General features: G+C 42.2%; 1 protein-coding gene across 9 annotated transcripts in view; it reads right to left on the bottom strand.

The window, feature by feature from the left end:
• The window catches only part of SPIRE1 (spire type actin nucleation factor 1), a 163,807-nt gene that overhangs the window by 14,677 nt on the left and 121,307 nt on the right, over window positions 1–27,823 (bottom strand). For 5 of the 9 annotated variants that reach the window (XM_061399975.1, XM_061399971.1, XM_061399973.1 and 2 more), the window contains 6 exons: window positions 26,643–26,807; window positions 19,449–19,535; window positions 18,231–18,360; window positions 14,099–14,140; window positions 6,491–6,663; window positions 1,488–1,578 (listed from right to left, as the gene is read on the bottom strand). In XM_061399975.1, coding sequence (XP_061255959.1) covers window positions 1,488–1,578; window positions 6,491–6,663; window positions 14,099–14,140; window positions 18,231–18,360; window positions 19,449–19,535; window positions 26,643–26,807 — 688 coding nt within the window. The remainder of the gene's footprint in view (window positions 1–1,487; window positions 1,579–6,490; window positions 6,664–14,098; window positions 14,141–18,230; window positions 18,361–19,448; window positions 19,536–26,642; window positions 26,808–27,823) is intronic. The other 4 variants (XM_061399976.1, XM_061399972.1, XM_061399974.1 and 1 more) reach the window with 1 other exon arrangement.

Genomic DNA, 27,823 nt, shown 5'->3' on the forward strand with positions numbered 1-27,823 from the left:
TCTGTTGACTTATTTTTTCTTCTGAATGAGCCATACTTTCCTGTTTTTTTATGTGCCTTGTGATTTTTTGTTGAACACTGGACATTTGAATTTATCAATGTGATAACTCTGGAAATTAGATTCTACCCTTCCCCAGAGTTTGCGGAGTTTTGTTACTGTCCCTAGTCACTGTTTCTCTTATTGTTGAAGGCTGATCTTTGAAGATCAGCCTGATGTAAACTTAACATCTCCTCAGGTCCTTGATGAGCCATTCCCTGGGCATTCATGGTCACTTTCCAATTCTCGCATATTCCCTGGAGATATGGAGGGGGGAGGGGGAAGCTGACAACAGCTCAGCAACAGCCGTCTACCTCTGTCTGCACCTCTGATATCAGAAGCAGTGACCAGAACACAGAGCCCCAAGATCTGGAGGGCCAGGTCATTTTGTCTGTCTTGGCCCCGCCAGCTGTGTGCAAGCTGCTTCAGGAACGGCACACAGCTGACTGTCACATGGACAGGGACAGGGGAATGAATGGCTGCCACTCACTAAGAGCTGAAATCTACTGAAGTTAACCACAATTCACCATCTTCCCCTGGAAGTTGTAAGCATTCAACAGATTCTAGCATTCCGAATATATCAGACAGATTCTGCCACTGCAGTTACTGTCTAGGTGGGAAGATGACTACACAGTGCCTGCTACTCTGCCAGCTTCCCAGAATCCTCCCCGCTAATATAGAATTTTTAACCCTTTATATTAATCTTACAAATGAAAAGATTACCAAAACTGTGGCTTCCCTCGTGGTCCACTGGTGAAGAATTTGCCTTGTAATGCCATGGACACAGGTTCAATACCTGGTTTGGGAAGTTAAGATCCCATCCGTTGGAGCAATTAAGCCCACACACTACAACTAGACAGCTGCACCTCAGGGAAAGATCCCACATGACGCCATGGAGACCCCACACGCCCCAGGGAAGACCCAACACAGCCAAATAAGTATTTTCAAAAAGATGGCCAACAGTACTTTTCAAAATGATTTCATTTTACATTCTATATTAGAACCCATTACCTGAAGAGTTATAAAGGTGTTTTTATTATCCATACTTGTACATGGGTAAGGGGCAAGGGTGTGTGGGGGTATATTTGTGTGTGTGTAGCAAGAATGATAACAAGTGTGATTATTCAGGGCTTCTGGCTTAAATTTAGATAATGAGGTAATTCTAAAAAGTACACATAGGCTGACCTACTCCCTACAGCTATCATCTGTAAACCTAAAGGTGACTGATTTATTGTAAGTTGAGAACCTGAGACCCAATTACAGTTTAGCCCTATCTTATGTTATTCTAGGAAAAAAACGATTATTTCTGCTCCTAACCAGGGCAAATCCAGGGTTGGTTCTTTAACTAGTTACCCCAAATGACAACAAGGCACTTTGGGATTTCCTTTCCTAGGTTAAACATGTTTTTTTTAAGGCATCTGACACTGGTTCTCTGTACCACAAATACTCACTCTTCCTTGTGGACACGGTCTCCAGGAAGGGGTCTTCCAGGAAGGAGGGAGATGCACTGCTGCTGCTGGCAGACCTGGGCAGGGTCTCCTCCTGAAAAAGACACAGGGCAAGGGGGAGACACAGATTTCTTAGACACTAGTGCTCTCATGCTCATTAGCAGTGTTCACTCATAAGAGGTAAACTGAGGCACCACATTTTAATGTCCAAGGTTCAAAGCAAGTTGGAGACAAACTAGAAGGGATCTAAAATTAGACATATCTGGGTGTGTGCCCCGGCTTTGTTCCTCATTAGAGTGATGTGACATAGAGCAAGTTTCTTATTTCAGTTTCATAATTTCAATAGGATTACTACAAGGACAAATCTGAGAACACATTTAAAATGCTTAACACATCACCTGGCACACAACAAATGGTGATTAACATCATCAGTCAAGTATTTAACACATTTAAAAAACTAACAGACTTACTACCCCTACAGAGGTAGATGTGTTTTGTTCACTGTTGTTACCTACTACCAAGTCCATCCCTTACTAAGTAATGCATAAATATTTGTTGAATGAATGAAAACATATTTATGAGAAATATGTCTACACTGTGTCAAAATTTAAATTCCTGTTACTTGTGAGAAGAGACCTTCTTAATTTGTTTTAGACTATAAATCACTGCAGATGGTGACTGCAGCCATGAAATTAAAAGATGCTTACTCCTTGGAAGCAAAGTTATGACCAACCTAGATAGCATATTGAAAAGCAGAGACATTACTTTGCCAACAAAGATCCGTCTAGTCAAGGCTATGGTTTTTCCAGTGGTCATGTATGGATGTGAGAGTTGGACTGTGAAGAAAGCTGAGTGCCAAAGAATTGATGCTTTTGAACTGTGGTGTTGGAGAAGACTCTTGAGAGTCCCTTGGACTGCAAGGAGATCCAACCAGTCCATTCTAAAGGAGATCAGCCCTGGGTGTTCTTTGGAAGGAATGATGCTAAAGCTCAAACTCTAGTACTTTGGCCACCTCATGTGAAGAGTTGACTCATTGGAAAAGACTCTGATGCTGGGAGGGATTGGGGGCAGGAGGAAAAGGGGACGACAGAGGATGAGATGGCTGGATGGCATCACCGACTCGATGGACTGAGTTTGAGTGAACTCCGGGAGATGGTGATAGACAGGGAGGCCTGGCGTGCTGCGATTCATGGGGTCGCAAAGAGTCAGACACAACTGAGCGACTGAACTGAACTGAACTTATACCAAAGTGAAGTACAATATTTATTCATGAAAAATTTACTACTTACTATGTGACATGAGATATATATTAACTGGAAGACAACTCAATTCCATAATACATAGAGAAAACTGCTAAATATTTTTAAATATAGAAGAAAGTTAGGTTAATATATTAATCTATGATCATGTGAGACAAATAGTGAAAATCCTTTCTGACCTACTTAGTGTGGAAAGCATTAGTTTCGAAGAAGCCCCACTACAAAGGACCTAGTCAAGGAACAGGAGAAGAAAAAAGCCGTGGAGACCACAGAGCCCATACAAGGATGGTCTGAGTGGTCACCTCCTCCTGGTGCTCACTGCCAAGAACAAACCAGGCGACATCAGCCAAGCCTCACCCAGAGGTCATGCACAGGACATCGTACACGTCTCCAGAAAAGTCAGTGAGAACTAGCTTATCTCCTGCTTCTGGCAGGTCAAAAGGAAGTAAAAGCTATGAGTATCTCAAAAAGAAAAAGTCACACACAGGACTTCTCAGCAGTTATGAGGTGGGAGCTCCTGATTCAAACAGCAGAAATCATCCCCACTGTACATCCTTCAACCAACCTTCCCAGAACCACTGTTACAGCTGACTTTACTAAGGCATGTCCATGCTGCGCAGCTTCCCTCCTTCCCAAGGGTCTGAAACGCTTCCCCTGAGAGCAGTGAGGATCCTGCCCTGGGCAGGCAGGGTGGACATGGGATTGCTGGGGGGAGGGGTGTGGCTCAGCGCTTCTTGGGATTTTCTCCCAGAAGCCGTGGACGGCTCCCTGCTTCTGCCTGCCCACCTGAGGGAGCTGATCCACTTTCAGACTACTTGAAAACTAATCCTACCATTAAAAAATAAACTCAAAGTGGATTAAAGACCTAACTGTAAAACCGCATACCATAAAACTCCCAGAGGAAAATATAAGGAGGACACTCACTGACATAAATTGTAGCAATATTTTATTGGATCCATCTCCTAAAATAGGAAATAAAAGCAAAAATAAATAAATAGGACTTAAACAGTTCATCTTATTCAACATCAAGAAAAAACAATTAAAAAATGGGCAGAAGAACCGAACAGACATTCTTCCAAACAGGAAATGCAGATGGCCAACATGGTACATGAAAAGATGCTCAACACTGCTAACTACCAGGGAAATTCTAATCAACACCACAAGGAGCTATCACCTCACACCTGTCAGAACAGCTATCATCAAAAACAAAACAAAAAAACATAAACAATAAATGTTGGAGAGGATGTGGAGAAGTGGGAACACTTGTACACTGTTTGCGGGAATGTAAATCACTGCAGCCACTGTGGAGAATAGTACGGAGGTTTCTCAAAAAACTAAAAGCAGAACTACCATATGGCCCAGCAATTCCACTCCTGGGTATGTATCTGAAAAAAACAAAAACACTAATTCAAAAAGATACATGCACTCCATTATTCACAGCAGCATTACACTAGTCTTTGACACTCACCAATGTCAGAAGTCCCTATCACTGTCAGAAGTCCCACAGCTGTGCTCCCAGGGTGAGGCTGTCCCTGAGGCCACCAGAGTCATCTCAGATACAAGCCTGGGCACCGAACTCACTGGGCAGGAAGGAAAATCTCCTTTTGACAAGACGCCCAGTTAAGGCACAGATACAGCTCCTGAGCTTCGCTTCCCTACTGAAAGCTTTGATATACTGCCAATCAAAGCTTATCTTGACTTTTACAATGTTACCTGGGTCGGGCTAGTAGAGATTATTAAAGACAGACCAAAAAAACCCATTGAGATTAAGAATTTTGAGAAAAGAAAAAAACAGCAGTGGAAGCAGACCTGGTGCTGGTAGGTCTATTCATAGTTTGGCGGGGATTCTGTTACTTTTCTGTTGTCTGACTTTGTAAACTGAGCCTCTACCTCTACTAAGCTGTGTTCTTACTGCAAAGTAATGATGCTGAACACAATTTCTAAGCCCCTTTCCAGTTTAAATTACTTTCATTTAGGCATTCTCATATACTGCTAGTTGGAATACTAGAAAGTTTATGAGATATGAAGATTTTGGGCTTAGATTTGGGTTTTAGATCTGTCTCTATAATTTACTTTTTAACAGTCTTAGTTCAAAAACAAAACCTTTCTGTGTGCACTCAATATGCCAGCAAATTTGAAAAACTCAGTAGTGGCCACAGGTCACTTTTCATTCCAATCCCAAAGAACAGCAATGCCAAAGAATGTTCAAACTACCACACATCTGCACTCATTTCACGTACTGGCAAGGTAATGCTCAAAATCCTCCAAGCTAGGCTTCAACAGTACGTGAACTGAGAACTTCCAGGTGGATTTAGAAAAGGCAGAGGAACCAGAAATCAAACTGCCAACATCCACTGATCACAGAAAAAGCAAGAGAATTCCAGAATATCATCTGCTTCATTGACTATGCTAAACCCTGTGACTGTGTGGATCACAACAAACTGTGGAAAATTCTTTAAAGACATGAGAATACCAGACCACCTTACCTGCCTCATGAGAAACCTGTGTGCAGGTCAAGCAGCAATAGTTAGAACTGGACATGGAACAACAGACTGGTTCCAAATTGGGAAAGGAGTATATCAAGACTGTATATTGTCACCCTGCTTATTAAACTTATATGCAGAGTACAGCACGCAAAATGAGAGGCTGGATGAAGCACAAGCTGGAATCAAGATTTCGGGGAGAAATACCAACAACCTCTGATATGCAAATAACACCAACTTTAATGGCAGAAATTGAAGAGAGCCTCTTGATGAAGGTGAAAGAGGCGAGTAAAAAAGCTGGCTTAAAACACAACATTCAAAAAACTAAGATCATGGCTTCTGGTCCCATCACATCATGGCAAATAGATGGGGAAACAGTGGAAACAGTGACAGACTTTATTTTCTTGGGCTCCAAAATCACTGCAGATGGTGACTGCAGCCATGAAATTAGAAGACACTTGTTCCCAGCTGCTGCTGCTAAGTCATGTCAGTCGTGTCCGACTCTGTGCAACCCCATAGACGGCAGCCCACCAGGCCCCTTCGTCCCTGGGATTCTCCAGGCAAGAACACTGGAGTGGGTTGCCATTTCCTTCTCCAATGCATGAAAGTAAAAAGAGAAAGTGAAGTTGCTCAGTTGTGTCCGACTCAGTGACCCCAAGGACTGAAGCCTACCAGGCTCCTCTTCCAGGCAAGAGTACTGGAGTCGGGTGCCATTGCCTTCTCCGATGACCAACCCAGACAGCATATTAAAAAGCAGAGAGATTACACTGCTCCAGATACTCAAAGTTCCAGATACTCAAAGCTATGGTCTTCCCAGTAGTCATGTATGGATGTGAGAGCTGGAGACGACTCTTGAGAGTCCCTTGGACTGCAAGGAGATCAAACAGTCAATCCTAAAGGAAATCAGTCCTGAATATTCATTAGAAGACCTGATGCTGAAGCTCCAATACTTTGGCCACCTGATGTGAAGAACTGATCCACTGGAAAGACCCTGATGCTGGGAAAGATTGAAGGCAGGAGAAAAGAAAGACAGAGGATGAGATGGTTGGATGGCATCACCGACTCAATTGACATGAGTTTGAGCAGGCTCCAGGAGTTGGTGATGGACAAGGAAGCCTAGTGTGCTGCAGTCCAAGGGATCACAAAGAGTTGGACATGACTGAGTGACTCAATTGTACTGGCTGAAAACTAGGAGGAGGGCAAGCAGTGGCTGCAGCAACACAAGGGCCCATGGAGGCTGACCCTGAACAGGCATGGGCCTCACCTCTGAGTCGGAGCTGTCCAGCTCAGCCAGAGTCGGGGCTTTGAGGAGTTTCTTCCGCGGCACAGGCACCTGCTGGGCGGCTCCTGACCCACCTTCTCTGGGCTGTGACGCCACACCTCCATTCACCATGGATGATTCTGCAACATTCTTGGGAGATTCAGCGGTTGTCACCTCTGGGGAAAAAAAGGCAAAAGCTGACCTTTCCCTAAGCACAGAAAGGTGGTCAGTGGACCAAAAGGAGTCTTCAAGCGCCTGCACTGAGCTGAAAGGCATTCCTACGTCATGCAGACAGCACAGAGGCCACACGCAGTAACACCTGGGCATATAACACATGTGTATTTGACATTAACTGTCACACTCAAATAAAGGAAACCTTTCCATGAATAACTATATATTCACTATATGTGTAGATTAAAATTTAGAACTGGGGGAAATCCTACAGAAAACCAACTCCAGTTGCTTTACTTCCCAGAGGCCCAGGGAGGCTCGAGTTCCCTTGAGCCTCTGAAGAGTGAGTGATGGACTGATGGAAGTGACGGTGTACACAAGCCTCCAGCATGGGGCTGCAAGACTGAGGGCGGTTTGAGTCTAAAATAAAAACAGTCAATTATCTATACACATATAAACATGAACACACAGAATCTGGGATACATTCCTTATGATAAAGCTAATATAGATTATCCCAAGCTCAAATGTGGATGGAAAGGCAATGAAAGAAGTGTGGGAGCAGGATACAGAGCACGAAGTGCGGAGTACAGACTGTAGATTATAAAAGACAGGGGGTGAGAGACCAGAGCAGAGAGCACACGGCACAGAGGGTGCAAGCCCACAGTGCAGAGCACGGAGTGCAGAGTATAGACTATATAGACTATAGAGGACAGCAGGGAGAGGCCAGAGCAGAGAGCACACGGCACAGAGGGTGCGAGCACGGAGTGCAGAGTACAGACTATAGAGGACAGTGGGGAGAGGCCAGAGCAGAGAGCACACGGCACAGAGGGTGCGAGCCCACAGTGCAGAGCACGGAGTGCAGAGTACAGACTATATAGACTATAGAGGACAGGGGGGAGAGGCCAGAGTAGAGAGCACACAGCACAGAGGGTGCGAGCCCACAGTGCAGAGCACGGAGTGCAGAGTACAGACTATAGATTATAGAGGACAGGGGGGAGAGGCCAGAGCAGAGAGCACACGGCACAGAGGGTGTGAGCCCACGGAGTGTGGAGCACAGACTAGACTACAGAGACACAGGGCTGGGAGCACAGAGCAGAGTGTGTGTCCAGGACAGGGCATGGAGTGCAGAGCACGGAGTTGGGAGTACAGACTGCAGATTATACAGAGAGCACAGGAGGGAGACCAGAGGGTGTGAGCACAGGGCAAGAGCACAGTGCGAATGTTACGTAGCGTAGTGTACGTAGCACAGCACCAGCTACTGTGTAGGGAGTGTAGGGCTTAGAGCACACAGAACAGCAGGGCGAGGACAGTTCGGATTCAGAGTCTAACTCTGCTGCTACTTGTCTGACCTTGAGCAATTACAGCAAATTCAGTCCTCATCTGTTAAATAGGGCTAACAGCAGAAGTGGGCTTGCTGTGAGGATTACATAAGTCAACAACTGCATATAAAACACTTAATAGTGTGTGTAATAAAGGTGGCACACAATAAATGTTAGCAATTATTAACACTGACTTTTATCTCCACTTGTGAGCGAGTGGACTAAGGCTCAGTGTGACTCAGCCGCTCACGGCCAACTCAGCAGAGCTGACAGAGGAGCCTTGGCAGAACCAGTTCCAAAAGCCTGTGATCTTCCAGTGCAAGTGGAGATAAATTTCTTCAGTGTTTCAATAACTAATACTTTTAATAACTAACTACTAGAGTATTTAAAAATGAGAAAAAGCAGTTTCAGTATGCCCATAGCCGTGGAGCAGTGTGTGAAACTCCCCTGATGAGTCAGAGGTGAAGAGTGTACTGAGCACTGAAAAGACATGGCTACTGCTCATTTCTGGCAGGAAGCGTTGTACCTGAAGTTAACATAAAATATAAGGTTCTGTTTACAGTAGCTCCCCCACTGTATAATATTCACAGGCTTCAAGTGGAAGACGTGGGCTTCCAGGTAACATTCAGAAAGTGTACTCTAGTACAGCCTTCCTTGACATGATTTAAAAGAATTATATAAACTATTTATTATAAATGATGTATATTTAACTTAATATTTACAATTTCTGCCTGATTTTAGAGCTCAAGAAGGCCAGAACTAGAACTGTCCTTGTGAACGAGAAGGAAGGGTTTGAGTGAGCAGAGGAAAGGAATGAGGAAGAGAAGGAGACAGACCTGTCAATCATTTATCATTTTACATAAAGTGTTCAGTAGAAAATCTGACAACGCACAAGTTAACTTTGTTATCACCTCTCCAGGTATTAAGCAGCTAGAAAAAATGTTTAATTGGGGGAGGAGTGTGCTGAAGGGGACAAAGAGGAAGAAGCAGCAGGTTTTCACACAAACTGTAAAGCTTAAAACCCTTCAACAGACCTTTCATTGGAAGAGAACTACAGGCTGCCACACTCACAGGAGTACCAGGAAAGCTCTCAAGAGAGAAGAGAGAAAATGACTGGGCTAACTGCTTAATTCCTAGTGAAGGAAAAAAAGACAAATGTTTAAAAATGATCTTGAAGTATATTCTGAAAATTTGTATTCCACAGCATGCACTCTCCATATACTTCTTCCAGGGCCTGTGCTTCCTGTGCTTCAGCAGAAGGCCTCTCCGGCAGCCTGGCTCTCCATGCTCCAGCCGCAGCTCTGCTGGAGGGGTGAGCGTCCCCGGGGTGGTGCTCACAGTCCAGGCTCCCAGGGCGAAATCCCCAGTGGAGCGAGAAGGGACATCACAACAGTTCTAATGGTTATATAGTTAATGTTTCAGAAAAAAATGTAATTACTACATAAGATACATGATTTTATGGATGCTTTTACTTAAGAAAATTTTTAAAGTCATTTATAGTAGATTTGCGCGGTAGTTTGAGCATTCTTTGGCATTGCCTTTCTTTGGGATTGGAATGAAAACTGACCTTTTCTAGTCCTTTGGCCACTGCTGAGTTTTCCAAATTTGCTGGCATACTGAGTACAGCACTTTCACAGCATCATCTTTCAGGATTTGAAATAGCTCAACTGGAATTCCATCACCTCCACTAGCTTTGTTCATAGTGATGCTTCGTAAGGCCCACTTGACTTCACATTCCAGGATGTCTGGCTCTAGACGAGTGATCATACCATCGTTATTATCTTGGCCGTGAAGATCTTTTTTGTACAGTTCTTCTGTGTATTCTCGCCACCTCTTCTTAATATCTTCTGCTTCTGTTAGGTCCATATCATTTCTGTCCTTTATCGAGCCCATCTTTGCATGAAATGTTCCCTTGGTATCTCTAATTTTCTTGAAGAGATCTCTAGTCTTTCCCATTTTATTGTCTTCCTCTACTTCTTTGCATTGATCCCTGAGGAAGGCTTCCTTATCTCTCCTTGCTATTCTTTGGAACTCTGCGCTCAGATGCTTATATCTTTCCTTTTCTCCTTTGCTTTTTGCTTCTCTTCTTTTCACAGCTATTTGTATCATCTCACACGCTAGTCAAGTAATGCTCAAAATTCTCCAAGCCGGCTTCAGCAATATGTGAACTGTAAATTTTCAGATGTTCAAGCTGGTTTTAGAAAAGGCAGAGGAACCAGAGATCAAATTGCCAACATCCACTGGATCATGGAAAAAGCAAGAGAGTTCCAGAAAAACATCTATTTCTGCGTTATGGACTATGCCAAAGCCTTTGACTGTGTGGGTCACAATAAACTGTGGAAAATTCTGAAAGAGATGGGAACATCAGACCACCTGACCTGCCTCTTGAGAAACCTATATGCAGGTCAGGAAGCAACAGTTAGAACTGGACATGGAACAACAGACTGGTTTCAAATAGGAAAAGGAGTTCGTCAAGGCTGTATATTGTCACCCTGCTTATTTAACTTATATACAGAGTACATCATGAGAAACGCTGGGCTGGAAGAAGCACAAGCTGGAATCAAGATTGCCGGGAGAAATATCAATAACCTCAGATATGCAGATGACACCACCCTTATGGCAGAAAGTGAAGAGGAACTCAAAAGCCTCTTGATGAAAGTGAAAGAGGAGAGTGAAAAAGTTGGCTTAAAGCTCAACATTCAGAAGACAAAGATCATGGCATCTGGTCCCATCACTTCATGGGAAATAGATGGGGAAACAGTGGAAACAGTGTCAAACTTTATTTTTTGGGGCTCCAAAATCACTGCAGATGGTGATTGCAGCCATGAAATTAAAAGATGCTTACTCCTTGGAAGGAAAGTTATGACCAACCTAGATAGCATATTGAAAAGCAGAGACATTACTTTGCCAACAAAGGTCCGTCTAGTCAAAGCTATGGTTATCCAGTGGTCATGTATGGATGTGAGAGTTGGACTGTGAAGAAAGCTGAGTGCCGAAGAAATTGATGCTTTTGAACTGTGGTGTTGGAGAAGACTTGAGAGTCCCTTGGACTGCAAGGAGATCCAACCAGTCCATTCTGAAGGAGATCAGCCCTGGGATTTCTTTGGAAGGAATGATGCTAAAGCTGAAACTCCAGTACTTTGGCCACCTCATGTGAAGAGTTGACTCACTGGAAAAGACTGATGCTGGGAGGGATTGGGGGCAGGAGGAGAAGGGGACAACAGAGGAGGAGATGGCTGGATGGCATCACTGACTTGATGGACGTGAGTCTGAGCGAACTCCGGGAGTTGGTGATGGACAGGGAAGCCTGGCGTGCTGCGATTCATGGGGTCGCAAAGAGCCAGACACGACTGAGCGACTGAACTGAACTGATAGTAGATTTGGGCTTGCTGGTGGCTGAGATGATAAAGGATCTGCCTATAATATGGGAGATCGGGGTTAGACCCCTGGGTTGGGAAGATCCCCGAGAAGGGAATGGCAACCCACTCCAGTATTCCTGCCTGGAGAATTCCATAGACAGAGGAGCCTGGCAAGCTACAGTCCATGGGGTCACACAGTCAGACACGACTGAGAGACTACCACACACACATGGTAGATTTTAAAAGTTTGAACAGTACTGGTGTCACTTAAGTCTGGTAAAGTTGTGAGGGTAATGCCTACCCTGAAGGTTTGTGGCTGCCATGAGCTACTTTCATTCTCAACACAGGGATCTGAGAAATTACCTGACAGTTCTCTCTCTGCCTGGAGACCTTGCTGAGGTTCATAACTGTATTTGAGCTTGGTGACTCCAACTACTGAAATAAACCTCATACTAAGGTCAAAGCTTTGAGATAAATGGAATTAATAGAAAAACACATTATGTCAGTCAAGCTTCAGGGTGATCTCCATATGTAAGACTAAGTACATGTGATCTTCTCTAACACTGCATATTTGTAAAAGCTCTGGCAAAACATACTTTTAAGAGGTATTTTTAAGCAGTTTGACTATACTTTCCATTCAAATGAATAAATCCTTATTACTTCAATGTATCTGATGAGAAAACCAAACCCTTGGATAAGATTTTATACTTCTTCTACATAAGACAATTTCTGGTATTTATAAGTAAGCAAACTATTCAAGATGCTAGATATAGCTTTAGAAGTCACATGCCTTAGGTTCAGAATCTAAAACGCATAACCACAGTATTAAATACATAATAACTTCTATTTTACGTAGTGTAATAATTATGTCTATTAGATACACCCAGCTGCTGCTGCCTTATTTAGTTGGAGGAAATATGACTGAAATACAGACTGTATATTTATTTGCATCAGAAAAATAAATTATACTTACCTTAAGGTTGATGGATTAAGATTTCCACTAAGGATTAGTATTTCTAAAACATACCTAAGTGTAGGACACATATCAATTCTGTCTTATTTTAGCGTGCATTATCTATACTACATATTTAAATATTTACTCCTTAGTTTGCTAATGTCTCAACTTAAATTAGAAACACATTCCAGCTCTTGTATTTAGGTCAGAAGAATGGATCAATCTTTTCCATTTATAATTTGGAACATTATTGATTAGTCAACAGGTCACAATAAAAACATGAAAACACAAGAAACAGAAAATGAAGCATGTGAAAACTACAAAGTACATTAAGGTACAAAATAGATTATGGCAAATGATAAGCAGTGATGGCAAATCAAATGGCAAGCAGTGATAGCAAATCAAAATTCCTGTTGCTCCTTCACATCAAGGAGGCTCAGCACCAAGAATTTTCTTCCCAGCACAGGAAAATATCATATAACTGGTATGACACAAACACACCTACATACAATTACACATGTGTGGGCATGCAGACAGTCCAGGGCAGCCACCTGTGCCTACAGTCAGGGTGTTTCGGGAGCCGGCTACTCCCAGAGTCCACTGGGGAGGACCATCTTTAATAGGTATTTAGAAGAGATAGATCTTAATATGGACTGCCAACTTTGGGAGATTAGCAGTAACACATGTTCTCAAACACTGCTGAGTTTATTTTCCAGATCAATTTTTTTTTGTTTACAAAGTTACTCTGCAAATGGTTGATAAAATAAAAATTGTCAAATGGATAAAGAAAACAGAACAAGCTCTTCAGTGGTCAGTCAGAAGTAGTAAGTGAAGACTGATGTATTTTAGTTTCTTGAGAGGGAAATATTAGTCATGCCTAAGGGAACCACAAATATACAGAAATTTAAAAAGCAGATGGGAACTAGTTTTGCAGTTGGAAGATGTTCAGCAAGTATTCAGACAGAACATGATACTAGAACTCTCAGGTTCTTTAAATATGAATTTGTGTGTAAGATATGCCAACAATTTCATGGCACACACAAATTCTGGAAGGAAATACTAGTACCAATGTCTTATCTCATTTCACATTGAAAGCAGCAGCTTCCAAACTCCAAAATTCTAATGTGCAAAACATTTTAATTTGGGACTAAGTTGGCTTTGAAAATTCACTCATATACAGTTTAAAAACTCAATTTAAAAAGGGGCTGATTTTACAGATCAAATTTTGCCATGAATAGTTACTTGTTTCACCATTAATCCCTGTCTAAACGGAAGGGCTCTAAACTTGTACTGCAAACCCAGGACACATGATTGTGTTTTACAACCAAAGTCTCTTAACCAGCACACCACCAGCATGACGAGGCCCCATGTACAGAAGCCCCGGGTATACGACTGGCTCTCATCCCCCAACTGTGGAGCACTCGTCTTCGGAAGCAGCTGACACTTTCAAGTTTAGCTGCGTGAATAACTGAATGCTTCAAAGAGTAACAAGTGTCAAAACTCTTTCTTGTTTCTAGGCTCTGAAGGCAGAGTTCTCTTAGACTCTCCACTGCTTTATGAGACTGGGTGTAATGGGCAGCACATTTCACAACCACAACCATCAGGGTTCTTCCACAGGCCCTTGGGAAGCAACAGATTTATTACAGTTTTATTTTTTTAAACCATTTTCAAAGAAAGTCTGTTTTATATGACTGACCACAGCTTAGAAGCCTTTCAATTTTCTTTTCTGACATGTTTGAACAAGGAGATGAATGAAATGTATTTCACAGAGACCACAAAACCCGCGTCAGGTGTGAAAGTGCTTTACCTGACAAGTCAAAACTGTAAGACATGCTAAGAGGCCGCGTTGCTGAAAAAAGAAAACAAACAATAAAAGGAAAGTAATTCAGATGTTAGGCTTTACAGGGAGGACAAAAAAGGGAGGAGGCTTCAAGACCTGCAGTGGCACACTCCATACTTTTAAGGCAGAAGGCAGCGAGAAACTATCTGCAATATGGCATCTTAGTTTTAACTATATCACTAAGACTTGAAATGGAGTAACAATAAAAGAAAAAAACAGCTTTTTAAGAACATCTTAAGAACGAAAGCATGATAAAGATAAAAACAGTTTAGAATCACAAGGACTTTTTACTTAAATATAAAAGAGTTCAAAAGAAAAAACGAGCCATGTTTTAAAACATGCTTTTAGGGAATATACAAAATCTTAAAATTTAAGAACAAACGTATTCTTAATTTATTTCAGGATGAGAAGTTGGCTCTCTGCATACAGGTCAAACATCTTGTAAAAATCTCATTCAGGCACTACCAGCATCACAAAGCGTCACTAATTCTCCACTGTAGGCCCTTAGACCTGGCACTTAAAGCAAGGCCTCAGGAGCCAGAGAGCCTGAGTTTGAACCTCATCTCTGCCCCTTACATGCAGTGTGATTCTGGGCAAGGTACTTAACCTCTCTGTGCTTCCATTACTTCAAGTGTAAAATGGGAATAATGGTACCTATTTCAAGGGACTGTTAGAAAAATTAAACAATTCCATACCAAATAAAAAGGTGCTCAGAGCAGTGCACCTAGTAACAGTTAAACAAATGGAATTTCTTAAGAATAAACTTACTTATTTCCTGTTGGAAGTCATTTGTTTTAAAAATTTTATTATATACATTAAAAAACATTGAACGGGTGAATTTTATGGTAGGTAAATTATATCTCAATAAAGCTGATAAAAGAATTTGGGTGTTTGTAAGAGTGAAAATTACCCATTTTCACTGCAGTCCCAAGCTCTTACCAGCTCCATCCCTCCTACCCCACCCCACCACCATCAGGGAGGACAGGTGCCTGTGCAGTCAGAAGCGGGCAGACCCGAAGGTCCTCACGTTTCTGAGGCAGATGTAGAACTGTAGAGTTCTAATTGCCATATGTAACAGAATGAAGTCTCTTCATATGTTTTTGGCAAATGTTAAAGGAACCATTTACAACCTCAAATCTCAATATAGTATGAGATGTCAGAAAAGTGTTAGGAAAAAGAAAATGATCAGTTGTGAACAAAGACTGATGCACAAGAACAGTAAATTCAGACTTAATAGGAAAACAATATGGAACTAGCCTGTAAAATAATAGGGACACATATAAGACAACTTGGACACACGTTGGTCATCACATCCTCATAGACCACGCGGTGGGTCACATTCACCCACGCAGGAAGACACTCCTGCTGCCACTATCCCGTGTGAGGATGCAGTTCCTGTGTGCACCACATAACGCACGAGCCCCGTCACAGCGCACTGCTGCTGCTGAAATCATGGGGCGTGTCTATTCTTTAAACATTTGCCCAATTTCTAGATAGTGGGTTTCTACTTGCAATTACAAGGAGAGGAAAGGTTATAAAACTATTTAGGGAAACTTCTTCAGGATGGGCTCAGATGGTAAAGAATCTACCTGCCACGCAGGAGTCTCAGATTCGATCCCTGGGTCAGGAAAATCCCCTGGAGAAGGAAAAGGCAACTCACTCCAGGATTCCTGCCTGGAGAATCCCATGGACAGAGGAGCCTGGTGGGCTACAGTCCATGGGGTTGCAAAGAGTTGCACATGACTGAGTGATTAACACTTTCACTTCTTTTCTTCAAGATAATCCTGTCAATTTTATCCAAACTTCTCTAAGTGAAATTGTGTAGTAAGAACCAATGTAGATCAGCAGAATGAGAAGAGCCCAATTTCTTATTTTCTAGTTAAGGTTCAAGATCAATTTTAAAAGTAAGACTCTCACATAACAATCACTTTTGACAACAACTCAATTCTGGTTGTTGTGAAACACTAATTCATAAGGATAAAACAAAAGACATACTAAATACAAAATTGGTATTTAATTATTCTAAAGCAGGTTTCCTGTTAGCTAGCATCTAATTTGTTTAAGAGAAACAGAAGAACATGTATACAATGAGGGCATGTGACACCACATGCAGTGTCCCTTTGCTGCCCACAAGGACTGCCGGTCTCCCGCACACTCGGCCCCTGGCCGCACCGCACACCTGACTGGCTGCTGTCAGGGCTCACAGGCACCCCTGCCGAGGATGTTCTCTGGTCAGTGCCTGTGGGCAGGACTCCTACCTGTTCGCCCCTCACCCCAGGTTCAGAGCACTTGTGTGGAAAGCACCATCCCATCACTTGGCCCTTTATGTCCTGCTCCTCTGTCTCACTGGTGCTTCCACTGGAATTTACTCTTGTAAAGCGTGAAGCTTACTTTTCTCATGGTAATATGTGGATTTTATCTTATAGTTCTGTTAAATATTTCCTATTACCCTATTATTCCATCTTAAGACACAGTAATTCTTTTACAATCTTGTCTTAAGCTGACATTCCATAATACCATCTCCTTACATTTCCACAGTGGTTCTTGCTCCTTGAGACTGTGCACTCTTTAGAAATCTGGGGAAAACTATGGACCGCCCACACACACATGCCCTCTGGGAAATATGTACAAATGTGTTACACTGCAAGGAGGCACAGACCTTCCTCAGGCTCATTCAGGGACTCCCAGGATAAGAACTTTCCACTTACATCCTGTGCAGTTTTGGCTCAATACTATATAAATGCTTGTATGGATTTGTTTTAATCATTTTAAAGGGAAACACTCACTGGCATAAAATCAACAGGGATATACACACCTGGCCTCTCCTCACTCTCCAGCTCTGGCCAGGGAAGCTATTCTACTGCTTTAGCACCTCGGGAAGCACTTTCCATTGCTGTTACCTATAGTGCAGACAGGGACACAGCAGCTAGCAATTCGGAAGTGGGCCCTGTGGCCACGGCCCAGCGGCAGACAGAGAGAGCATCACCACACAGTGACTGAGAGTCACAGGAGGTGGGGGAGCCACCAGAGCTGATGCAATTGAGCAGACAGAGGAGGGGAGACCTGGCTCAGAGGAGAGGAGGACCCTGAAGATCAGAAGCAGTCAGATCAAGGGCTTGGCTGCTGGACCCAGTCACGGGGGACACTGCACTCTTGGCCCTGGGCTTTGAGATGGGAGCAGTGGCAGACAGTTTTTGGGAAAAGCAGGTAAGGTCACCTGTGGTGGGGCTTGTCCTGCAAGTTGGGGGAGGAGGTCCTGCCCAGTGATGGCTGGCTGCACATGTGGGTCTGAACTTTCAGAGAAGCCTGTATGCAGGGTGGGAGCCAAGGAAATCAGAAACACACCAAGGGGAGTGTGTGGCTGCTCAAGGAGGAGGAGCCATAGTAGCAACCTGAGGCCCCAGTGGGCGTGGGGGAGGGATGAGATGGGAAGAGAAACCAGGAGGCAGGATCTTGGCACCAGCTCCTTTCCCAGGCAGGTGCCGCCAGACGCTATCTCCCTGAATATCTTGGGAATCTTTCATTTTACAAACTGGAAGAGAGCTGTTTACATTTCATAATATGGTCTTGCTCTAAATGAAAATCAGTGTGTGCTTATAAAAAACATAAAATAACTATAAAGGAAGTTTAGTAATAAGTGCTATCAGTAGAGTAGTCCCTCATCACATAACACATAAGTTTAAACCATAATTAAGACAATGGAAACTTGATGTATCTATTATTTCTATTTCTAAAATGTAGTAACTTATCCATGTGTGTACTACCATTTATAAAGTATCCTATTTGATTCATTCTTACATGGAAGTCACATGAACATGTGGAGGAGTCTGTATCCTCCTCCTGCCAACCAAGGAATGGGAGATCAAAGAGGCGAAGGGCTGTCCTAAAACCACATCCGGGATCTGCAGAGCTCCGCCCACACTGCAGTTAGGTGCCCTTACACTTGGCATCTCAGGGAGGAACTTCTTACTCCATGTTATTTCGAGAATGAATGTCACTTGTAAGAGTGTGTGTGTTGGGGGGAGAAGGAGAGACAGGGAGGGAGAGGAGTGAGGCGAGTGTGTTTCCAGGGTGGGCGACTCTCCTGCCTGGGACTCACCGAGCCTGCTGCGTCTGGTCTCCTCGGGGGACACAGGCCGCAGCTTCCTCTCAGCCTTGATCTCTTCCAGGATTCTTTCGTGGAGGCTCCGGGGCCGTGGTGGAGTAGGTTTCAGTTTTCTGGCTGAGGCCTTGGGAAAAAAGTTAATAGCTAGAGCTGGAGTAGTTATCCTTAAATAATTCTTACTGAGGTCTACTCATACAACACAGTATTATGAAATTATATTTTACTGACTGCCACACTGTTTGATAAAAGAGTTTTCAAGCCATAAGAAGATGACTGGATGGCACAGTGGTTCAGGCACATGAACTCAGGCCACACTAACGAGTCAGTTGTGCTCCAACTATTGTCATGGTGTGCTGCAGTCCATGGGGTCGCAAAGACTCGGACACGACTAAGCAACTGAACTGCTGTCATGCTCCCTACACTCTACCATGACAGGCAAGCTGCTGCAATGCAAGCAGTATGTCATCTCTATTATTGTTTTTGAACGTAACATTTTTGAGTTAAGTCGTAACAATCTTCTTAGATCATTCATTTCAGTGTGCAGCTGAGGAAATAAAGGCTTGGCAAGGCTGATGAACTTGCTCAAAAAGATGAATTTGCTAAAAAACGTGAGATCACCACACCGTGCGTGGGTGTGCAGAGCCGGGCTGTGACTCCATGCTCTCTGCTCTACACAACCTGCCCTCCTAAAACCATTTCCTACGTGGCCTCTTTCCCTTATAGAAAGATCTATAAGAGGAATGATTAACTATGTTTTAAATGTATACAGACTAAGAAGGAAATATCCTTTCTTTCTAGTTACTGAAGTTACTGAACATACAAGGGGTTTGAGAGGCCCTGGTGAGTGCTGGCTGTGGAGCCAGGGGAGGTAAGCGGAGAGCAGAGGAAACACAAACCAACACTCAGACCTGATCAGAACACCCTGATCCAGGGTCTCCAGAAAGAACCCCACGAACAGAGGACCATGGCTACTGCGAAAGAGGAGGCAGCAGTGTGGGTTTCCTGTAACCAAGGTGAGGTGTCTGTACCCTTAAGTACAGGGCAGCAGTGCACACGGAAGCTATGTGGCATTGTGTTCACAGTCAGGCTTCACAATCAGAGAGAAAAGCTCAGCGTCAACAGTCCTCCAGGAGCTGTGTTCTGTGGCACGGGCTGTGGGGGGAACATGTTGCCACATGTATGCCAGCCATGGGGAGGTGTCAGATCACATACTGGATTTAAAGGAGGCCTTGATCGGATGAAGTCCAGGATGATTTCATGAGCACTTTTTTTTAACCGAGGGGGAATATCACCATTCACCTGAAAGGAGACAGAAAGCAGAAGATCCATGTGACGACAGGACTGCCTGTACAAGCGCCTGGGCACACACATCCACACACGTCCACATACATCATGTGATGACAGGACTGTCTGTACAAGCTTCTGGGCACACACATCCACACACATCACTTCAAAGCCACTACAGTGGAATCTGGCTCCACCAAGGACAAATTTCAAATCAATAAAATGGAGAGTAAACGGCTGAGCAATTCAGAGCAAAAACAACTGTAGGACTGAAGAAATGCCAAGCACACTGCAGTTCTACTATTCTGGGAAATTATATGTAAGATACATGCTTTCAACAAAAACTTTCTAAAATTATGAATATGAATGGAATAAATAATACTATGCTTAATTATTATATAATTTAGAAAGTCTTTCACCTCTTGTTTTCATCCTTGTACAAAGTTTTGGAATACAAATTAAGGGGAAGGGCTGGGGACAGTTCATGTTCTGTAGGCAGAATTCAGGTTCAGGTCAAGGAAGGTGTCTGCTACATCAATAGAACTGGTAAGAAGCAGAGTTTGGCAGAGTCCTGGTCTGTCTGACTCCTGCTTTATCTCTTTTTAAAGCAACATGTCACAAAGATTTTTTAAGAAATTTAAGAAAACTCCAGAAATCCACAAAATCCCACCTTAGTAAACTCACAATCTGACCCACCCAGGAGGCACAGTTGTGACCGTCAGTCATACTTATTTCCCAGTCTCACATGAAAACACAGACAGTCCTGATACACATTTTCTGTTGTGCTTCTCATAAATGATGAAAAACAAATGTTAACAAATTATACATCTTGAAAACTGGTAAACACTTTAAACTTCTCAAAGATCAGAAAATGAGCATGCTGCTTTGATTAATGAATTGCCTGGAAAGCCTCTGTACCTTCCCCTCTACTTTGGTGACCCCCTCTTTTATCTTATCATATTCTAATAATTGTATAATACATCAATTTTATTGGAGGGAAAAAAGATAATCAGTTTAATCCTCTATCACCTATGGCTGATTTTCATTTTTTTTGGACAGGTTAGAAAGGTTTCTTTAAGCTTCACAATTCGTTATTGGAAATGTCATGTAAAATTTTATAATTATCATAAAATTTGGTCAAATTTTTTAAAAGTATTTTCTTATCTGAACTGTAAGATTTCTGGGCAGGAACAATTTTCTTATGTGTCTCCCAGTCTTAAATACATTTTAATTGATCATGGTCATTAGTCAACTGTTAATTTTTTATTGTAGCTGTATACTCTTGTATTATTTTCTGTTAATGTCACTATTCTTGTGTCAGCTGAGAAATACCCTGATGCTGGGAAAGACTGAAGGGAGGAGGAGAAGGGGATGACAGAGGATGAGATGGTTGGTTGGCATCACTGACTCAATGGACATGAGTTTGAGTAAATTCTGGGAGTTGGTGATGGACAGGCAGGCCTGGCATGCTGCAGTCCATGGGGTTGCAAAGAGTCAGACATGACTGAGTGACTGAACTGAAGTGAGAAATATAGCTGACTAAAGAAAAAAACAAGGACCTGAACTGCTGCTCCAGACCCAGTACCCCCCTTGCAAATGTGACTACTCAGGTGTATGACAAGCCTCCTGACATCCAGGGCCCTCTTCCCTGTGCCCACCCCACCAGCCCCAGTGAGGACTGGATGCCCCATGTAAGAGTCAGAAGTGAAAGCCACCTGAACCAAGCTAACTTGGGATTGCTAGTCCCTGGTGTAAGGAGGCCTGTACACCAGCAGTGGAACTGAAGGCCTGCCAAAGCACCACTCTTTACCCATGGACCTCAGGTTACATGATTTTTTTCTTTAAACCTTGTATGAACAACTTAATCAGAAGTTTTTTTTGTACTCCTGAACAGAATAATACGTATCTTTCCAGCTATTTTTCACTTGATTTTATTTTAATGTCCTTTCTATCACAACAGCAGGGTTGAGGAAGAAAATGCTTGAAATAGGGCCAAAGTTGTAAGTTCCAGTCCCCAAACAACACAGTAATGTCAGTGTCTTCACTAGTCAGAAGCTGGATCCTTGATCCCAGTTATCCAGTGTTGTGTCAGTGCTCATGAGAGAAACGGCAGGCCAGTGCAGACGTGAGTCAGTCTTATTCCATATAGGGAGGAGGGAAAGTGCGCAAATTCCACTCTGCTACTGGGTCAGTGAGATTATTTTTTAATACATTCTGAAACAAGTTATCTGAGCTATAAGGATAAATAATTTCTAGAATGAACACACACTGTAGACCTATAAGCAAATAAGACAGTTATATAACTTGATCTTACTTTTGAGTCACAATGCCTTAAAAAAAACAAGTAACTTCTAAATAAAAGATGTTAAGTTTCTATACATCTTTATTTATTTTTGGTCCATTGTGTTGGTGATGCCATCCAACCATCTTATCCTCTGTCGTCCCCTTCTCCTGCCTTCAATCTTTCCCAGCATCAGGGTCTTTTCAAATGAGTTAGTTCTATGCATCAGATGGCCAAAGTATTGGAGTTTCAAAAAATGGGCCAAAGAACTAAATAGACATTTCTCCAAAGAAGACATACAGATGGCTAACAAACACATGAAAAGATGCTCAACATCACTCATTATCAAAGAAATGCAAATCAAAACCCCTATGAGGTACCATTTCACGCCAGTCAGAATGGCTGCAATCCATAAGTCTACAAGCAATAAATGCTGGAGAGGGTGTGGAGAGAAGGGAATTCTCTTGCACTGTTTGTGGGAATGCAAACTAGTACAGCCACTATGGAGAACAGTGTGGAGATTCCTTAAAAAACTGGAAATAGAACTGCCTTATGATCCAGCAATCCCACTGCTGGGCATACACACTGAGGAAACCAGAAGGGAAAGAGACACGTGTACCCCAATGTTCATCGCAGCACTGTTTATAATAGCCAGGACATGGAAGCAACCCAGATGCCCATCAGCAGATGAATGGATAAGAAAGCTGTGGTACATATACACAATGGAGTATTACTCAGCCATTAAAAAGAATACATTTCAATCAGTTCTAATGAGATGGATGAAACTGGAACCTATTATACAGAGTGAAGTAAGCCAGAAAGAAAAACATCAATACAGTATACTAATGCATATATATGGAATTTAGAAAGATGGAAACAATAACCCTGTGTACGAGACAGCAAAAGAGACACTGATGTATAGATCAGTCTTACAGACTCTGTGGGAGAGGGAGAGGGTGGGGAGATTTGGGAAAATAGCATTGAAACATGTATAATGTCATGTATGAAACGAGTCGCCAGTCCAGGTTCGATGCACGGTACTGGATGCTTGGGGCTGGTGCACTGGGACGACCCAGAGGGAGGGTAGGGGAGGGAGGAGGGAGGAGGGTTCAGGATGGGGAACGCGGGTATACCTGTGGCGGATTCATTTCGATATTTGGCAAAACTAATACAATATTGTAAAGTTTAAAAATAAAATAAAAAAAAAAAAAAAAAAAGTCCCTTGGACTGCAAGGCAATCAAACCAGTCAATCGTACATCTTTATTTTTAAAGGTGACTTATTTGAAGTTATTTGTTACAATTATTTTACTAAAACACTTTGAAAGAAGTCAATTGAAATGTTTTGCACTTCTATAACTTAATATTCTGAACATGATCCAATATGGCTAAGTCATTCAATTCCCACCATCAGCTTCACAAATATACAGAAAAAGGTGAATTACTATGGTGTAGTTATGCATTTTAAACCTGAAGATTAAATTAAGGCCATCTTAACATACTGCCTCAGATACAGACTGTATGTGAAAATCCTTTGTGTGTATGTGTGTTTACTCTTTACAACAATATTTGTTTTTAAAGAAATTAGAAAGTGGCATAACATTGATAACAGTAAAGTTTAAAAAAATACATCTGGTTTCTGACTGATTAAATATGAGTAGTTGACTTTCCACTCTCATTTAGGAGGTACAAATATATATAATAAGGAATTAATTAGAATCTTAGCCTGTTAGACTAAACATGAAAATTTACCCCACACAAAACCAATCACCATTAGAACTGCCATCTGCCCAGTTCCCTGCAGAGGGGCTCAGTATAAACTTAAGTCAAGTGAACTGCATAGAATTAGCCATAGAGAGAATGCCAGAAAAAGGAAAAAAACAATGGGTACCATAAAACAGTAACATTTTTCCTTACTTACTACTCACAAACTGTACAAACATTCACATAAGAGGAGTCCCACAGGGACTAAGAAGATAAGAAAAGATAAAGAAAATGTCAAGAACCAATGGCTGAAAACTTGCAAAATTTGAAAATAATATAAATCTACTCATTCAAGAAAAATGAAGTGCAAGTGTAAGCTGCTCAGTCATGTCTGATTCTTTGCAACCCCATGGACTGTAGCCCACCAGGCTCTGCTGTCCATGGGGTCTGGCAGGCAAGAATACTGGAGTGGGTTGCCATTCCCTTCTCCAGGGGATCTTCCTGAACCAGGGATCAAACCCCAGTCTTCTGCATTGTAGGCAGATTCTTTACCATCTGAGTCACTTCTATAAATTCCAAGCAAAAGACTCAAAGAGGGCCATAACAGAACACGTAGTCAAATTATTGATAGACGAAAATATTGAAAGCAGCAAAAAATGACTATCACATAGAAAGTGAAGTCGCTCAGTCGTGTCCGACTCTTTGTGACCCCATGGACAGTAGCCTGCACCAGGTTGCTCTGTCCATGGGATTTTCTAGACAAGAGTACTGGAGTGGGTTGCCATTTCCTTCCCCAGGGAATCTTCCTGACCCAGGGATTGAACCCAGATCTCCCGCACTGTAGACAGACGCTTTACCGTCTGAGCCACCAGGGAACCCTCAAAAGATTCACAGGTGATTTCTCATCTTAGAGGCCAAAGGCAGTGGGATAATGTTTAAAATTAAACAAAAACAATTTCAGCCAAGAATCCTATACCCAGAAAAACTCTACTTCAAAATGAAGAAGAAATTAAGACATCTTCAGGCAAACAAGCACTAAAAGAGTTCATCACTAGGAACTCTGCCCTATAAGAAATGCTAAAGGAAGTCAATTACGCTTAAAGAAAATAACAGTAGACCATTAACTTGAAGCCATAAGAGAACAGTGATAATTGTACATAACAAATAGGACAATCTAGAGGAGACAGACAAGTTCTTATAAAGATACAAACTACCAAAACTAAGAAGGAACAAAGGGAAGGAAGGAGGGAGGAGGAAAGAAAGGAAGGACATGAACCTGACCAGACCTATAATAGGGAAAGAGATTAAATCCACAATCAAAAATCTCCCAACAATGAAAAGCCCAGGACCTGAAGACTTCACTTGTGGATTCTACTCAAATATTGAAAGAATTAGTCCCAACCCTTTACAAACTGTTTCAAAAATTAGAAAAAGAGGCATCACTCCCCATTTTACTCTGTGAGGCCAGTCTTACCCCAATATGAAGGCAGACAAAGACATCACAAGAAAATAGTAGACGAAACTCCTTCTGAACATGGACACAAAAATCCTTAAGAAAGTATCAGGAAGTACTCTAGCAGCATGTTAAAAGGATTGTACATCATGACCAAGTGGGATTTATCCCATAAACACAAGGGTGGATTAACACACGAAAAATCCATCAATGTAATATGTCACATTAACAGAATGAAACAAAAGAACCCACGATTGTCTTTATTGATGCAGAAAAAGGATTTGTCAAAATCCAACACACTTTTATGATAAAAACACACAACAAACTTGGACTGAAAAGAAACCTCAGCATGATAAAAGTCACTTGTGAAAAAATCAAATGCATTCCCCCTAAAATCAGGAATCCAACAATACTATGGATGCATGCTTTTGCCACATCCATTCAACAAAGAACTGAAGGTTCTAACTAGGGTGCCCACCAGGCATCCAGATTGGAAACGAAGAAATAAATGGATACTTTTTCACAGATGACATGAACATACATGTCAAATAAAATACCCTAAATAACTAATCAAGAAAACTATTTTACCTAATAAGCTCAGCAAAAAGAGCAAAAAAAATGTTGTTACCATGTCCCTGTACTTGTAAGAAAGAGTAAATTTGAAAATACATGGCAACATGAGCCAAGGACACATCTAGGTAAGGACTCTTCTAATGAGTGGGTGGTTTCAGTGGAGACCTGAGAAATGAAGAGAAATGAATTACGCAAACATGTGAGAGGAGGCCTCCAGCAAGGGCTCAGCTGCAGGTCACAAGAGGCACCTTTTAGGTAGTGGCAGAGACCAGGGCAGTAAAGAGGGGACCAGCCAGGAAGGTGGCAGAAGGTGAGGGCTGAGAGGCAACCCCCACCAGACTCTGAGACCAAGGTCAAAATGGCTGCTTATTCTGAGTGTGATGGAAAGAGTGGAAGGTTTTATGCAGGGCAATGACATGGTCACATTTTCAATTTAACAGGTTTACTCAAGCTGTTTTGGGGACGAGAGTAAGAAAAGATCATCACCTGGAGGCCAAAGTAATAGTCTAAATGAGAGGTGATGATGGGCTCTGAAATGGAGGTAGTGAGATTCAGGACACAATGCAGAGGTAAAGCTAGCAGGGTTCCAATTCTAAGAGCTTAACTCAGGATTTCACTGGAGCTTTTGAAAAAGACTTATATGCAAGGTTATACAAAACAGCCTGCTTATAACCAGACAACCTGATCAGCTTAATAAACTCTGGTGCAGCTGCAGCTGAGAAAGATGCAGTCACTTAGAAATGATGATGTTGAATATACAATGACACGGGAAAACACTCACATGTTATGTGAAAATGCTCACATGTTACATGAAAACAACTGGTCACAGGATGAAGTATTCAATATTAATCCACTTTGCCCAAATAAAGTGGACAGAAAAAAGACTGAAGGTTATGCACCAGCCTGTTAGCAAACTTTCTGTCTCACCTGTGAAATTACACATTTGTAACTTTTCTTCTTCAGCTTATTATATTTACCAACTTTTCTATAAAGACCATGCATTAATTGTATGAGAAGCAATAATTTTTAAAACGTCATAGTGAGAAAATTTTTAACAAGCAAGATTACCAAAAACCAACCATTTGAATCCATGAATAGTTTCCTGTTACTTACCATCACTTTTCGCAAAGTGTATCTTCTGGATCGAATGTCATCCATTAGCATCTCGTATGGGGTGAGCTGATATTCAATGGGCAGCGGGTTGTACTGCCGCTCCTGGACCTTCTTGAGCTTTACTCCATTCCGCAAATCCCTCATCACCTGTACCCAGAACCGAGCCTGAAGGAGCCAAGGGTGGAAAAACATTTGTGAGTAAATTTACTAATTTACTCTAAATAGTTACAGTCATACAGAAGAAATTAAGAGCTTGGATTACAAAACACCAAATAAACCAAACAAAAACTATTTTAAAAATTAGATTTTAGGGACTAAAAAGCAGGTAGAAAGCCAGTCGAGAATCCACCAGCTCTAACTGTGGAGACACCTGGATAAAACCCTAACTCACCCCTGTGCCACCTGCATCCAGCCTCAGTGCCCCTAGCGTCCCACCTATCATGTGGCTCTGTGCACTGCAAAGGTGTGGCTTCTCACACTGGACTCTGGCTTTGGCTCTGCGACTGGCTTGGCCACTGGAATATTAGTGGACATGACACAACCAAAGGCTTCAACAGCAAATGTACAAGGGCATGTCACTCTGCTCCTGTCACTCCACGGAAACACCTAGCGTGGGTTGGCACAAGACCCTCCGGCAGGATTATCCAGGAGAGAGATGAAGCAGAGTGGAACCACCACTCTGGTCTACAGATGCATGAGCTGAGTAAACACTACTGCTTTAGGCTGAGGTACAGTGTTACGTTCAGTTACACAGCGCTACTGTGATCACAGCTAACTGGTACAACCACCAACTGCCAGTGGACATCCAAGCAAGTTGTTTCCCATTTCTGAACCCTGGCTTCCTCATCAATAAAAAAAAGTGATACTTTATAACTTGTGGAGAGCTGAGGTATAGTGTTCTACACAAAGAAAATGCTCAAAAATGACAATTTTTGTGTTGTTACTGTCTTTTTACAAATTATTTAATGTCAAATTCCTTATCTATAAGTAACACCAAGTTGCTTTACCACCCGCCCTTCAAGAAAATGAGATATATGTGAAGTATTTATAATAAAACATATTAAATATGTTATTATTATACTTTACCCTTTTGTTATCCTGCCTGTAAGCTGTCATAGTCTCAACTTCAGTAAAGAGAATATATATTTAACTGAAATATTATACAGTGTTAAAAATTAACA

The sequence above is a fragment of the Bos javanicus genome, chromosome 24 (genome assembly GCF_032452875.1).
Source record: "Bos javanicus breed banteng chromosome 24, ARS-OSU_banteng_1.0, whole genome shotgun sequence".
Lineage (NCBI taxonomy): Eukaryota > Metazoa > Chordata > Mammalia > Artiodactyla > Bovidae > Bos > Bos javanicus.